At 44.1% G+C, this 14,684-nt stretch overlaps 1 protein-coding gene across 1 annotated transcript in view; it reads right to left on the reverse strand.

Annotated features, from left to right (window-relative positions):
• Window positions 1-12,215, reverse strand: part of IL21R (interleukin 21 receptor) — a 189,404-nt gene extending 177,189 nt beyond the window's left edge. The window contains exons 1-2 of the mRNA XM_063932793.1: window positions 12,204-12,215; window positions 11,856-12,049 (exon numbers count right to left, since the gene is read on the reverse strand). Coding sequence (XP_063788863.1) covers window positions 11,856-12,049; window positions 12,204-12,215 — 206 coding nt within the window. The remainder of the gene's footprint in view (window positions 1-11,855; window positions 12,050-12,203) is intronic.
• Window positions 12,216-14,684: the final 2,469 nt, after the last annotated feature.

Here is a 14,684-nt window from a genome sequence, read left to right on the forward strand (position 1 = left end):
CTGTACTGTGTCTGCTGCTAATATAGACTGGATGATAATGAGATGTAGTATGTATAAAGAAGAGAAAAAAAAACCACAGGTAGGTGGTATACAATTATGGATGGACTGCCGAGTGCCGACACAGAGGTAGCTACAGCCGTGGACTACCGTACTGTACTGTGTCTGCTGCTAATATAGACTGGATGATAATGAGATGTAGTATGTATAAAGAAGAAAGAAAAAAAAACCACGGGTAGGTGGTATACAATTATGGACGGACTGCCGAGTGCTGACACAGAGGTAGCTACAGCCGTGGACTACCGTACTGTACTGTGTCTGCTGCTAATATAGACTGGTTGATAATGAGATGTAGTATGTATAAAGAAGAAAGAAAAAAAAACCACGGGTAGGTGGTATACAATTATGGATGGACTGCCGAGTGCCGACACAGAGGTAGCTACAGCCGTGGACTACCGTACTGTACTGTGTCTGCTGCTAATATAGACTGGATGATAATGAGATGTAGTATGTATAAAGAAGAAAAAAAAAAAACACGGGTAGGTGGTATACAATTATGGATGGACTGCCGAGTGCCGACACAGAGGTAGCTACAGCCGTGGACTACCGTACTGAACTGTGTCTGCTGCTAATATAGACTGGATGATAATGAGATGTAGTATGTATAAAGAAGAAAGAAAAAAAAAACCACGGGTAGGTGGTATACAATTATGGATGGACTGCCGAGTGCCGACACAGAGGTAGCTACAGCCGTGAACTACCGTACTGTGTCTGCTGCGACTGGATGATAAATAATGATATAAAAAATATATATATATCACTACTGCAGCCGGACAGGTATATATTATATAATGACGGACCTGCTGGACACTGTCAGCAGAATGAGTTTTTTATAGAATAAAAAAACACCACACAAGTCACACGACGAGTGTTTAACTTTTTCAGGCAATCACAATATAGTATACTATACTGGTGGTCAGTGTGGTCAGGTCACTGGTCAGTCACACTGGCAGTGGCACTCCTGCAGCAAAAGTGTGCACTGTTTAATTTTAATAATATGTACTCCTGGCTCCTGCTGTAACCTATAACTGCTCCCCAGTCTCCCCCACAATTAAGCTGTGTGAGCACAGTCAGATATTATACATAGATGATGCAGCACACTGGGCTGAGCACAGATATGGTATGTGACTGAGTCACTGTGTATCGTTTTTTTCAGGCAGAGAACAGATTATATTAAATAAAACTGCACTGGTGGTCACTGGTCAGTGGTCAGTCACTAGTAAACTCTGCACTCTCTAGTACTCCTAAGCTCCAGTAAATCAAGTGTCTCTGTCTCAATCTCACTCTCTCTCTTCTAATCTAAATGGAGAGGACGCCAGCCACGTCCTCTCCCTATCAATCTCAATGCACGTGTGAAAATGGCGGCGACGCGCGGCTCCTTATATAGAATCCGAGTCTCGCGATAGAATCCGAGCCCCGCGAGAATCCGACAGCGTCATGATGACGTTCGGGCGCGCTCGGGTTAACCGAGCAAGGCGGGAAGATCCGAGTCGCTCGGATCCGTGTAAAAAAAGCTGAAGTTCGGGCGGGTTCGGATTCCGAGGAACCGAACCCGCTCATCTCTAATAGAATGTAGATGAATAGTATACTTAATGACGACACAGAGGTAGGCACAGCAGTGGCCTTCCGTATCGTACTGCTATATATAGTATACTGGTGGTCACTGTGTCAGCAAACTGCAAAACTAAAATGCACCACAGGTATAGAATGTAGATGGATAGTATACTTAATGACGACACAGAGGTAGGCACAGCAGTGGCCTTCCGTATCGTACTGCTATATATAGTATACTGGTGGTCACTGTGTCAGCAAAACTCTGCACTGTACTCCTCCTATATAATATTAATTATACTGGTGGTCCCCAGTCCCCACAATAAAGCAGCACACTGAGCACAGATATGGAGTGTTTTTTCAGGCAGACAACGTATACTGGTGGTCACTGTCAGCAAAACTCTGCACTGTACTCCTGCTATATAATACAGCTGCTCCCCAGTCCCCACAATTAAGCAGTGTGAGCACAGATATATTATGCAGCACACTGAGCACAGATATGGAGCGTTTTTTTCAGGCAGAAAACGGATAAAACTGGTGGTCACTTATCAGCAAAACTCTGCACTGTACTCCTCCTAACAGCTGCTCCCCAGTCCTCCCCACAATTAAGCAATAAAGCAATCAAGTTCAACAATAAACGGAGAGGACGCCAGCCACGTCCTCTCCCTATCATCTCCAATGCAAATGGCGGCGACGCGCGGCTGCTTATATAGAATCCGAATCTCGCGAGAATCCGACAGCGGGATGATGACGTTCGGGCGCGCTTGGGTTAGCCGAGCAAGGCGGGAAGATTCGAACCTGCCTCGGACCCGTGTAAAATGGGTGAAATTCGGGGGGGGTTCGGTTTCCGAGAAACCGAACCCGCTCATCACTAATATAATACAATATGACTTTACACGGAATACACATGATATACCGGCTGTCGGGATGCCGGCTGCAGTATCCCGACAGATATACATATTTACTTTTAAAATTAGTGTTTGCTTCATTTAGCAACATTACAATCAGTTTAAGCGCCTAAGTCAGCATGGAACGCTTATGTGCCTCTGCCTGGTTGACAGGCAAAGACGTTCGTGGGGCGGAAGGGGCGTCGCAGTAGCATTTTAGGGGGCGTCGCGGCAGCATTGGGGGCGGTCCAGACAACGCAGGCGTGTCCGGACCGTTTGCGGGGCAGGCCACAGTGGCTGTGTGATGTCACATGCAGCTGCTGTAACTCAAAAGATGGCGGGTTGCCGTCTGCCTTTGTGTAAGCAGAGGGAAATCCTAAACATGCAAAAGCATTGCTTTTGCATGTTTGCGTGGGGGGGGGGGGGGCAGGACTGTCTCCCCGCATTTAAGTGTAATGGGCCATGCACATCTACGATCAATGCTGAATTAGACCCTTTGGCGCAATGTTATTTGCGTACGAGATTGCAGTTGCACAATGAGACATGCTCCGAAAATGGTCACGACACTCCTGCAGTTTTACAGACACTCTCCATTGCATCTTCCTGACAATCACTCTGCGACTGATTCTCACTGCGAGCTGCATCGCGCACTGTGGCCACCACACATGTGCAGTCTGCTGATAATCACTCAGTTGCGACACCATCTGAATCAGGCCCTTTATGCGGTTCCATAACACAATTTATTAATAATAAGTTATTGCCCCCTTAGTTTAAATAATAAAATATGGGAAGCTTATCCACTATAAATAGTGTGCTAACTTATTCTTACAATAATGAAGTAGTGCTCCCATTGGAGAAAACAGGGGCTTTGTTATATCTTCAAGATCAAGACACAGCCAATCACTGTCTCCTAAATTTCGGATTGGCTGTGTCATGAATTGGAGATATCAAACTGGCTCTTAAGCAGCCGAACTGCAGATTTTTTTATACCCTTTCTGTAACAACATACTGCACTCCAGCGCTGTGTGGGTTATTAAACTTGCCGCACATTGGCCCTCATTCCGAGTTGATCGCTAGCTGCTTTCGTTCGCAGCGTGGCGATTAGTTTAAAAAGCGGCACTTCTGTGCATGCGTATGGTGCGCACTGCGCACGCGCGTCGTACTTTCACACAAAACTATGCAGTTTCACACAAGGTCTAGCATCGCTTTTCAATCGCACTGCTGATCAGTGAGTAATTGACAGGAAGTGGGTGTTTCTGGGCGGAAACAGCGTTTTCAGGGAGTGTGTGTAAAAACGCAGGCGTTCCTGATAAAAATGCAGGAGTGGCTGGGGAAACGGGGGAGTGGCTGGCCGAACGCAGGGCGTGTTTGTGACGTCAAAATAGGAACTGAACAGTCTGAAGTGATCGCTAGCTAGGAGTAAGTTTTGAGCTGCTCAGAAACTGCAGGGAAATATTTAATAGCAGTACTGCTAACCTTTTGTTCACACTTCTGCTAAGCTAAGATACACTCCCACAGGGCGGCAGCCTAGCATGTGCAATGCTTCTAAAAGCAGCTAGCGAGCGATCAACTCGGAATGAGGGCCATTGCCAGCAGTTTGAGTTTTCCCCCTCCGAATTGTAACTCGTACTAAAAATGCCAGTAAATCACAATTTTTAATGCCAATGGACAATTGGTCTTAGTTGTGTTTCAATGGTTGTATGTGTCTTTACCTATATATTTTTTATTGTATGTTTTTATGCTTAAATTTTCACTAGTATTAATGCAGTTATAATTATTTATTTTGGAATGTGCTTGTACTTTTGACTTTCTTGTAGCTGTAATGCTTTGATTCAGATATGTGCCAGCTTTGGGTGGTATTCATGTGACCGGCGGTCGGGAGACCGACGGTCACATGACCTCCACCAACATCCCACCCCCTCACTATCCCGATGGTCGGCATGCCGACCAACAGAGACTATTTCCACTCGTGGGTGTCCACGACACCCATAGAGTGTGATTAGAACCTGTGGCGACCACAGGCCGCCACCGAGCCCGCAGCATGGCGAGCCCAGCGAGCCCGCAAGGCGTCGGTATGCTGTCGGGATGCCGCCGTCAGTATGCTGACTGGTGGTCTCCTGACTGCCAGTCAGCCATACCACACCGCCAGCTTTACCAGTTATGCTTATCTTACATTGGATAAAAGATGGTGTGTTATGTTTAAAACTGGGGCCTTTTGGGGTACACCGTGGGTGTTTTTAAATAGGCTGCTCTATGTTACCTATATTTCTATAATACTTATCTTACATGTCAGGGGAAAATTAACTAAGATGGGAGTTCTATTTAGGATGGGATGTTGCCCATAGCAAGCAATCAGATTCCAGGTATTAACTTCTAGAACGTGATAAATGAAAAGTAGAATCTGATTGGTTGCTATGGGAAACATCCCATCTTAAATAGAACTCCCATCTTAGTAAATTTACCCTCAGTCTTACCATAAAACAAACCTTAATTAACTGTATTGTAGTAAATGCAAAGAACTAAGAAGAAATGTGAATAAAAGTCTTTATAACAAAAGATTTGCAGAGAATATTACATTTCATGGTATATAATCACTTAAGCCGGGTACACACTGGAGTGACTGGCGATTGGGCCGATTTAAGGGCAGATTTCCCTGGAGCTGATTGCTTGTACATACTACACAATTTAATGAACAGAACGATTTATTATTCCATCCTTCATTAGCATACAGCAGATTGCATGTCAAATCGTCTAGTTGGCCATGCAGCACAGCCAACTGGACGACGCCGCATGAGACCGCAGGATCGCGCAATCACCCATACACACGGCGATGCAGATGAATGAAAACAATTTCATAAGAAATAAAAATACTAACCAAATGTATACAAATTTTTATCCTTCGTTATAAAACACATAGGGCTATATTTACTAAAGTCTGGATTTTTAGGAGTGGAGATGATGCCCACATCAACCAGTCAGATTCAGGAATATTTTATTAAATCATATTTATATACACTCACTTAACAACATCCTCCAAAATGTTACAATTTTAACATTAACCCTTTTAAATTTTAACTTTACTTTATCGTAGTAGAAAAAATACACGTTGCAGCCGTCACTAAATATGAATATTATGAATTATAATATGAATATTAGGTCCATTTATCTCTGCAATTTATTATCTCTGCAATTTGGTAACTCTTACCTTCACTCACCACGCCAGAAGTCCCTAATGATGTTCTCATTACCAAATCATTTAGATAAGCCACAAATACGTCAGATGCAAGGCTTCATTCCACAGGGTCCACAATACCCAACGCATTTCATGATCCAGACACGGCAATCACATATATACTGTATGATTCTTCACTGACAGTGTTATTGGTGTAAGCCGAGGTTGTATCTTTGCCACTTAAAACCACTTTGTAATGATGCAAACAATAGCAATAAAAAGTGGTGAGAATTGTTATTGGGTCCTGTAAGACAATTGCATTCCACTTCAACTTGCATGGAAATTTTACATTTTCTGTTATTAGTCATATTTTGTTCTTCTTTTCAGTTCTGGGCATGTACAGTAAAGAGTGAATGAATCACCATAAACTACTTTCATTTTCTAATTCTGCTAACACGCCGACAGTTCTGATCTTTGAGTCTGATCATTGTGATGTTAGTGTATTCGAATGCTTAATATTTGTAGACACTCCCTTACTAATCTGTGTAAGCCTGAATCTTCAGTGATGGTCCCTAGGACCAGGGGGATGCTGGGAAGTGGGTGGTCCAGTGTGCAGTGTGTCTGGAGTTGGTAATGGAATAAACAGCACAGCAGTGAACTCACATGTCTCTGTGTCCTGATGACTGGATTTACAAACATATGAACAAAACATGGTGTCAGAAGAAGTTTAACTTGGACTGCTAGTGCTCTCAGAGTGTGAAAGAATGCTGCAGCAGTCTGTAAGGCTGTGATACTCAGTGTCTGCAAAGCCTGCCGTGTGCTCCTCTCTTCAAACAGTGAGTAACAATGGATAAACTGGCTCCTCCAACCAGCATGCTGATGTCTGGTAACTTGTCTGAAAGCTGAAACAAGAGTTAAATCACATGGAATCCTTGGGTGTGATACAGAAAGTTGATGAGCCTACTGAATGGGTAAGCTCCTTAGTAATTGTTGAAAAGAAAAATGGACAACTCAGAATATGTCTAGACCCCAGAGATTTAAACAAAGCTATTAAACGAGAACATTTCAAACTACCAACCAGAGATGAAATCATGTCGCAATTTGCGGGAGCAAAATGGTTCAGTAAATTAAACGCATCTTCAGGATTCTGGAAAATGAAGCTAGATAAGGCCAGCTTAAAGCTTTGTACATTTAATACACCAGATGGTCGATACAGATTTCTTCGACTACCATATGGAATATTGTCTGCTCCAGAAGTATATCACAAAAAGATACACATGATTTTTGAACATATTCCAGGTGTTGAAACAATGATGGCTGACATTATTGTCTGGGGATCTACAAAGGAAGAACATGATTCTAGATTGAGACAAGTAATGGAACTTGTCAAGAAAGTGAATCTAAAGCTAAACAAGGACAAATGTGAATTTGGCGTGAATACACTTACCTTTATGGACGACGTGGTCTCAGATCAAGGTGTAAAACGAGACCCAAGGAAAATATCAGCCTTAGTGAACATGGAATGTCCTAACAACAAAGACGACGTCAGAAGATTCCTAGGAATGATTACTTACGTAGGAAAGTTTATTTCTCAACTCTCTGAACGAACAGCCTCTCTTAGATGGTTGTTGGACAAAGGTAACGAGTGGATGTGGTCACATGAACAAGAAGAAAGTTGGCAAAACATTACAGAGCAACCAGTGCTAAAATTCTTTGATCCTGCGAAAAGAATAAGAATTTCAGCAGATGCTTCGCAATTTGGCCTAGGCCCAGTGCTGTTACAAGAACATGAGGATACATGGCAACCAGTAATCTATGCATCAAGAGCACTGACAAGTGCTGAAACAAGGTATGCTCAGATAGAAAAAGAACTTCTAGCGATCACATATGCATGTGAGCGATTTCAGCAGTTTGTGTATGGTCAAGCATTTACAGTGGAAACTGACCACAAGCCATTGGTAGCTATCATGACTAAATCATTACATGACTGTCCCATGAGAATTCAATGAATGCTTATCAGACTACGGAAATATGATGTACACTTGCTGTACTGTCCCGGCAAATACATGTACATTGCTGATACACTTTCTCGTGCTGTGAACAAAAGTGAAGGTTCCAAAAGTCTGATGGATGAAGAGATAGAAGCCTATGTTAATTTGATCATAGCTTCTCTACCAGTGTCTCTTGCAAGACAAGAACAGATTAGGAAAGAAACAGACAGATGACACAATGAAAGTGTTGAAAGATATCATTCTGAAAGGTTGGCCAGCAGAAAAACATGCGTGCCCGCTGTCTATCCATGATTATGACCGTAGTGACCTTACAGTTTTCGATGGTATTATTTACAAAGGCAATAGGTTTGTCATACCTGCACGACTAAGAAAAACTATGCTGTGCAAGATACATGAAGGCCACTTAGGAGAAGAAAAATGTAAGCGGAGAGCACGTGAAGTTATGTACTGGCCAAGAATGAACCAAGACATAGCACAGACTACAGCTACATGTGAATTATGTCGTACGTATACACCGAAACAACAAGTCGAGCCACTGAGTCCTCACGCAGTGCCAGAGAGACCATACCAGAAAGTTAAGTTGGCACAGATTTGTTTGATTGTAATGGGAAAACGTACATTGTCGTGACTGATTATTACTCTAACTACTCTGAGGTGAAGACACTACATACAACTACTAGTATAGCCGTAATCAATTGCATGAAGTCAATCTTTGCAAGGCATAGTGTTCCTATGGAAGTGTTCACTGACAATGGTCCTCAGTTTTCCAGTGCTGAATTTAGACAATTTGCTGATGAGTGGGAATTTGTCCATACTACGTCAAGTCCCCACTATCCACGCTCAAATGGGTTGGTGGAAAGTTCAGTAAAAACTGTAAAGAGTCTCATGAAAAAAGCTCAAGAAGGTAAAGAAGATTTCTACAAAAGTCTTTTAATCTACCGCAGTACACCTTTACAGAATGGACTTTCTCCTGCACAAATGCTGATGGGAAAGAGGATTAGCGCAAATCTCCCGATACATGATGAACTGCTTAATACACATAACTCAGCGTTGGTCAGACTGAGTAAGGACCGTCAACAGGCGAAACAGAAACTGTTCCATGACAGACGAACAAAAAGCTTATCTGATCTAAAATCGGGTGACCAAGTCCGTCTCAGAGATCACGAGAAAGGTATTTGGGTGCAGAAAGGTATTGTGCAAGCACAAGTAGCACCAAGATCTTATACTATACGTACAGAGCGTGGAACGGAAGTAAGAAGAAATCGGGTGGATTTAAGATCTCAACCTAACCATAATGAAGACAACATGACTGAAGAATACCCTTCATCTGACATGTATGATGATCCTGATAATGGTGAACCAACCACGATTCTAGAAAGGTCCAACATGGTCGATGAAACACAGACTGTGTATGAAAGACCCAAAAGGGAAATACGCAGACCTGAGAGACTCATTGAAACGTGTTAGATGATGTTCTTAATATGACATTGTTAATTGTTGCATTGAAGCGTATAGGGCTTATCTTTAAAGAAAAGAGGATGTGATGTTAGTGTATTAGAATGCTTAATATTTGTAGACACTCCCTTACTAATCTGTGTAAGCCTGAATCTTCAGTGATGGTCCCTAGGACCAGGGGGATGCTGGGAAGTGGGCGGTCCAGTGTGCACTGTGTCTGGAGTTGGTGATGGAATAAACAGCACAGCAGTGAACTCCCATGTCTCTGTGTCCTGATGACTGGATTTACAAACATATGAACAAAACAATCATGGGGGGACCAAACTGTGCAAATCTGGTCGTATGGTGACCAGGTTCATCTACTGGATCACGTTGGGCCACAAATGTAGACATTTTTTAGAAGGCCCAAAGAAGATGTGATCGATCTCATCTTATGATACAGCCAGTCCTTTGGATCCCATGCTTTGAGTGAAGTGGGGAAACATATTTTCTAACCTGAACATTGTGTTTGGCTAGCCTTGGAATTGGAACCTATATTAAGCACTACTGATACTGTATAATAAAAGGCTAATGCTGCTCCTCACCTCTATGGGGGAAATTCAAGTGTTTTGACTGCCGGTAGCCACTAGATGGCGCTGGCCGGAGCATTTCAACTGTTGCTCCGTTCCGCTACACACAGACACCGGCGCTGACATTACTGTTTTGTTGTTCCGTCATGTTGACGGACTGGTAACTATGGAGCAATAAACACTGGGCCAGATGTATGAAAGTGCGCTGTGGTTTCCGCTGACCACAGCGCACCTTAAGCCTGCAATTAGCACATCCTCCTAATGTATGAACGGCGTGTTAACGCCGTATAGCCTGGTCGCCGCGCGCCCCCGCCACTTACCGCTACCCCGCTGTAGTGAACGGGAGACGAAGAGCAGAGGCAATGTATGATTGCCTCTGCTGCCCCTTTTCGTCTCCTGAAGCCGACTGTCCGGAACGCCTCCCCCAGGCAGGCGATGTGGTCAGAATGTGCAGTGGTTTTTTTTTTTTTTTTTAAATAAACTTTATTTAACGTGGACATTCTTCTGCTGGTCCACACAGCTCTACTGCGCATGCGTCGGGGGCCTCCGGCGGTGAACACAGGAAGAAGGGAGAAGGGCGCATGCGCACAGATTGCGGCGCCGAGCCGATGTGGAAGGTGCGCTACCGCAGGACAGGTAGGATAACGCACTCACACATCGGCGGTGGCCATCTTCATACATTGTGGCGGCGGCAGCAGGCGTATCACCACGATAATGTGGTGATATGCACCTGGACACATAACGTCCGTTAGGATGTTTTTAATACATTACCCCCACTGTTCTTTCTAAAGATCCTGCTCTGCTCCTGCCTGATGCCGGTGAGCCTAATTCATGTTTGTACGCAAATTCATGCGCAGCTGTGTTTTTCTAGGTAACGGAGATGCTACACATCACAAGTGAAGCTGCCAGGAAAGAAGATAGATGCCCAGTGAAACCATCGCTCATTTCTCCGCAATTGCATACTCATACGCAGCACCAATGAAATAATGAGGAACAGCGACTCCAAGGGTTGACCTATGGCGCCATGTTTCTCTACGTACATGATCGCAGCTGAAGGCAGATACACGCCTCAAAAATGCCCATGACACACCTGCGTTCTTGTTGCCACTCCCACATTAACTCCCCCAACTGGTCCCTTCCTGTTAATCCCTCTGCCTATAACGTCTGTGCGAGTGCGATCGCAAGGTCCCTTAGCATGTGCGCAGTGCAATCATGGCACATGTGCAGTCTGCTGATAATCGCTCTGTTGCAAAAACATCGGCATTGTGTACAAACATGGATTAGGCCCTATATCCGCTGAAGTCCTTTGACCTACAGCTAAGAGATATAACTAACCCATCCTTGGCTGTTCTGAATCAACGCTCTGCCCGGTATCCTGCACTCTGGATCCAGGATAAGCAGCCTGGAGGGACCAGGCACAGTCATCAGCTTCAGCAGCTACATTCAACAACCAGAAGGCAGCAGTGTCAGGTGCCTCAAAGGAGCCTGGTGGTGGCAGCAGCAGCGAGAGAGGGTTACATACTAATCTCACCCTAAGCTAATTGTTATTAACTAGTAAAGGGACTTGGCATATGCTGGCTCAACTCAGACTGCCCGCTGCACCGCCTCACCCCCTGCTGTGTATTACTCCATGCTCTGTATTGTCTTTTCACAGCTATTTACCTACCCTTCTTGGTGCAGAGCGGTCATCCAGCTAAGGTCTGTCCTGTTGCCCTGCAGTGGGAGCAGATGGAGGGGCAGTACATGTAGGAGACGTGATAGACCTTGCCAGATTATTATAAAGTAGAAGTGGGATTTTTATCAAAGTTTGGAGAGAGATCAGTGGAGAGACATAAAGTATCAACCAATCAGCTCCTGTTATTTTTCAAACACAACCTGTAAAATGACAGGAGCTGATTTGTTAGAACTTTAAGCCTAATTCAAATCTGATAGCAGCTGCAAATTTGTTAGCTAATGGGCAAAACCATGTGCACTGCAGGGGGGCAGATATAACATGTGCAGAGAGAGTTAGATTTGGGTGAGTTATACCCCTTTCAGACAGAGAAAAGAACCCAGTAATTTTCCGGCTCCTGAACGGGCGACCCAGGATCTTTTTCTGTCTGAAAGGGTCAACACGGGACTGAGTACCCGGGAATTTGACCCAGGAATTTACCTGGGTTTTTCCCGGCTCTTACACGGGTTGCCGGCTGTCTGAAAGGGTCTGACCCAGTATTTTAGAAACGGGTTGCGGCTGACAGCGCTTATTGGATGAGTTGGCGAGGCACTGGCGATTGGCTGAGCTGCAGGGTCTCTCTGTTTGGCTGAGCGGGCGTGGCACTGGTGCTGGCGTCTGAGGTCATCATTATGCTGCAGGGGAGATGGTGGGGGACAGCATGGCGCATTGGAAGGAGGAAGAGATCAGGGAGCTGCTTGCTGTTAGAGGGGAGGAGGAGTTCCGGAAGCAGATCACTGGGACAGTGAAGGACGCCACAGTGTACACCAACATTGCCAAGATTCTTACCTCAAAGGGCATTGTGCGGACACAGCAGCAGGTAGTGAATAAATTGAAAGCTCTCAGAAAATATTACAACAAAGTTCACGACCACAACAGGGGGAAAAGTGGTGCTGCTAGAATGGAGTGGCTTTACTACGATCAGTGCAATGAAGTATTTGGCAATTCTGCACTGGTTAATCCCATTGCCATTTCATCGTCCAGTTGTGCGTCCTCACGAAGCACTACCCCGGAGAACAGCCAGTCCATCCCACTAATGTCACCAATGCTGTATGATGACATCACTGAGATCAGTGACACCGATCCGATGGCTGCCGTGGGGGACCCAGTCACCAATACCATCGAGGTTGATGCCAGTGGAAGCAGCACGGTGACTCCGGCTGGGACACCGGCTTCTGCGCAGACTGAGGCGCCAAAGTTGCAGAGGAACAGTACGTTGTTTTTGTTTTATTTTACACACACTTAAGATTTTTCTTATATTTAAAATCCAGTATATAGTATGGGCCGTATTCCACAATGATGTTGTTTGCACTTGTTATTATTTTTGAATGCTGCGTTACACATTCAATTCCTGTCTGTTTCTGTATTTCAACAATATTAGAAGGCCACATTACCTATTGCACCATTTATGACTAATAACGACTGCTAACAACATCATAGGTCACACCTGCATGCTAATAGCATGAAAAAAGGAGACATCGTGCACAGCATGCAGTGTTTGTACAATTGCGCACTTCCATAAGTCACACATGATATCTTTGTCATGACCAATACTAAAAAATTTAATGTTGCAGTGTGAAGCTAGTGCGAATGAGGAAGAAGGCCTCAAGCACATACATGCTGACATCACTGCTATCTGATATTTTAAAAATGTTGTTTCCCTTTAATTTCTAGTCTTTGACGTACCAGAACGGAAGAAAAAAACTTCAAAGATGGAGCAAGCTACGCGCGTTATGACAAGAATCCTAGTCAATCAGCTGCGAGAATCCGATGCAGAAATGCAGGCACAGGAGGATGTCCAACTACAAGCTTTTTTGACAACGAGAAAGAGTTACAAAATACATTTCTCACACAACTTGTGGGTATGCATGAACGCATTTCTAGGGAGAACAGAGAGGCTCAAATTTCCTTTCTTAACGGTCTGGTGTCTAGATTACACAATCCGCACCCTCCACACCCTTATCCAGTGTATACTCCTCCTCAATATTCTGAGGGCAATTTTGCAAACTACCAGCATCATAGCAGAGGCATGCAGTTTATGGCAACAAACCACTCAAATCAACGTACTGCTACTCCACATAATATTCCAGAGAGCACAGTGATTACTAATAACTATGGTGCGTGATAATTTATCACACGACCCAGCGCGTAGCAGTCCACATGTCAATAAGCAGACGAGTCCTGAAGTTACAATGCATAGCAGTCCACATGAAAGAGTGCATAATAGTCCAGATGGCACAGGGCATAATACTACACATGGCACTGTGTATACTTATCCAGATGCCACAGTGAATAATACTCCAGATGGCACTCAGAATAATTATCCAGATGTCACAACTCTCACCCGTCCACTGGGCAGCACTTCGTACAGACAGTTGTAAATAATGTCAAGTGTCCGGCCCATAGCTGGCCATTACCTCAGCCACTTCTACAGATAGGGGTGTATGGTAAGCTAAATGTACAAGCATTATGCCCTCTATTTATGTGCCTACAGTGGCAAATACTCTTTTTTTCTTCTTCAATGTATTTGCAAACGTTCATGTGTATTTAGCACTTTACAGGCCTGTCAAGTGTCTGGCCCTAACCAGGCCATTACCTCAGTAACTTCTATAGATGGGGGTGTACGTTTAGCAAAACGTACAAGCATTATACCCTCTATTTATGTGCCCACAGTGGCAAATACTCTTTTTTTCTTCTTCTTTTTTTTTTTTGAATAAACGATTTATTGGCTTGTACGAAATTTTTCCATTAATACATATAAAATCAATACCATGGCAACAATATTGGTATATTGCTTACTTCAGGGCATCAAAGAACAATGAAAAAAAAACAAAAACAAAGGATGATAGTCAGTGCAAAATAATGCCCAAAAAATTTGGGCAGAAGACTACGGTGTACAGAACATTTGATACATCCAAAAGAATGATGAAAAAAATTACAGACATAGGCCCTCATTCCGAGTTGTTCGCTCGCTAGCTACTTTTAGCAGCATTGCACACGCTAGGCTGCCGCCCTCTGGGAGTGTATCTTAGCATAGCAGAATAGCTAACGAAAGATAAGCAATTCTGCTATTAATAGCAGAATTGCTAACGAAAGATTAGCAATTCTGCCATTAAGTATTTCCTTGCAGTTTTTGAGTAGCTCCAGACCTACTCCTAGATTGCGATCACCTCAGTCCGTTTAGTTCCTGGTTTCACGTCACAAACACGCCCTGCGTCCGGCCAGCCACTCCTCCGTTTCTCCAGCCACTCCTGCATTTTTACCTGGCAC

The sequence above is a fragment of the Pseudophryne corroboree genome, chromosome 7, assembly GCF_028390025.1.
Source record: "Pseudophryne corroboree isolate aPseCor3 chromosome 7, aPseCor3.hap2, whole genome shotgun sequence".
NCBI classification, from domain to species: Eukaryota; Metazoa; Chordata; class Amphibia; order Anura; family Myobatrachidae; genus Pseudophryne; species Pseudophryne corroboree.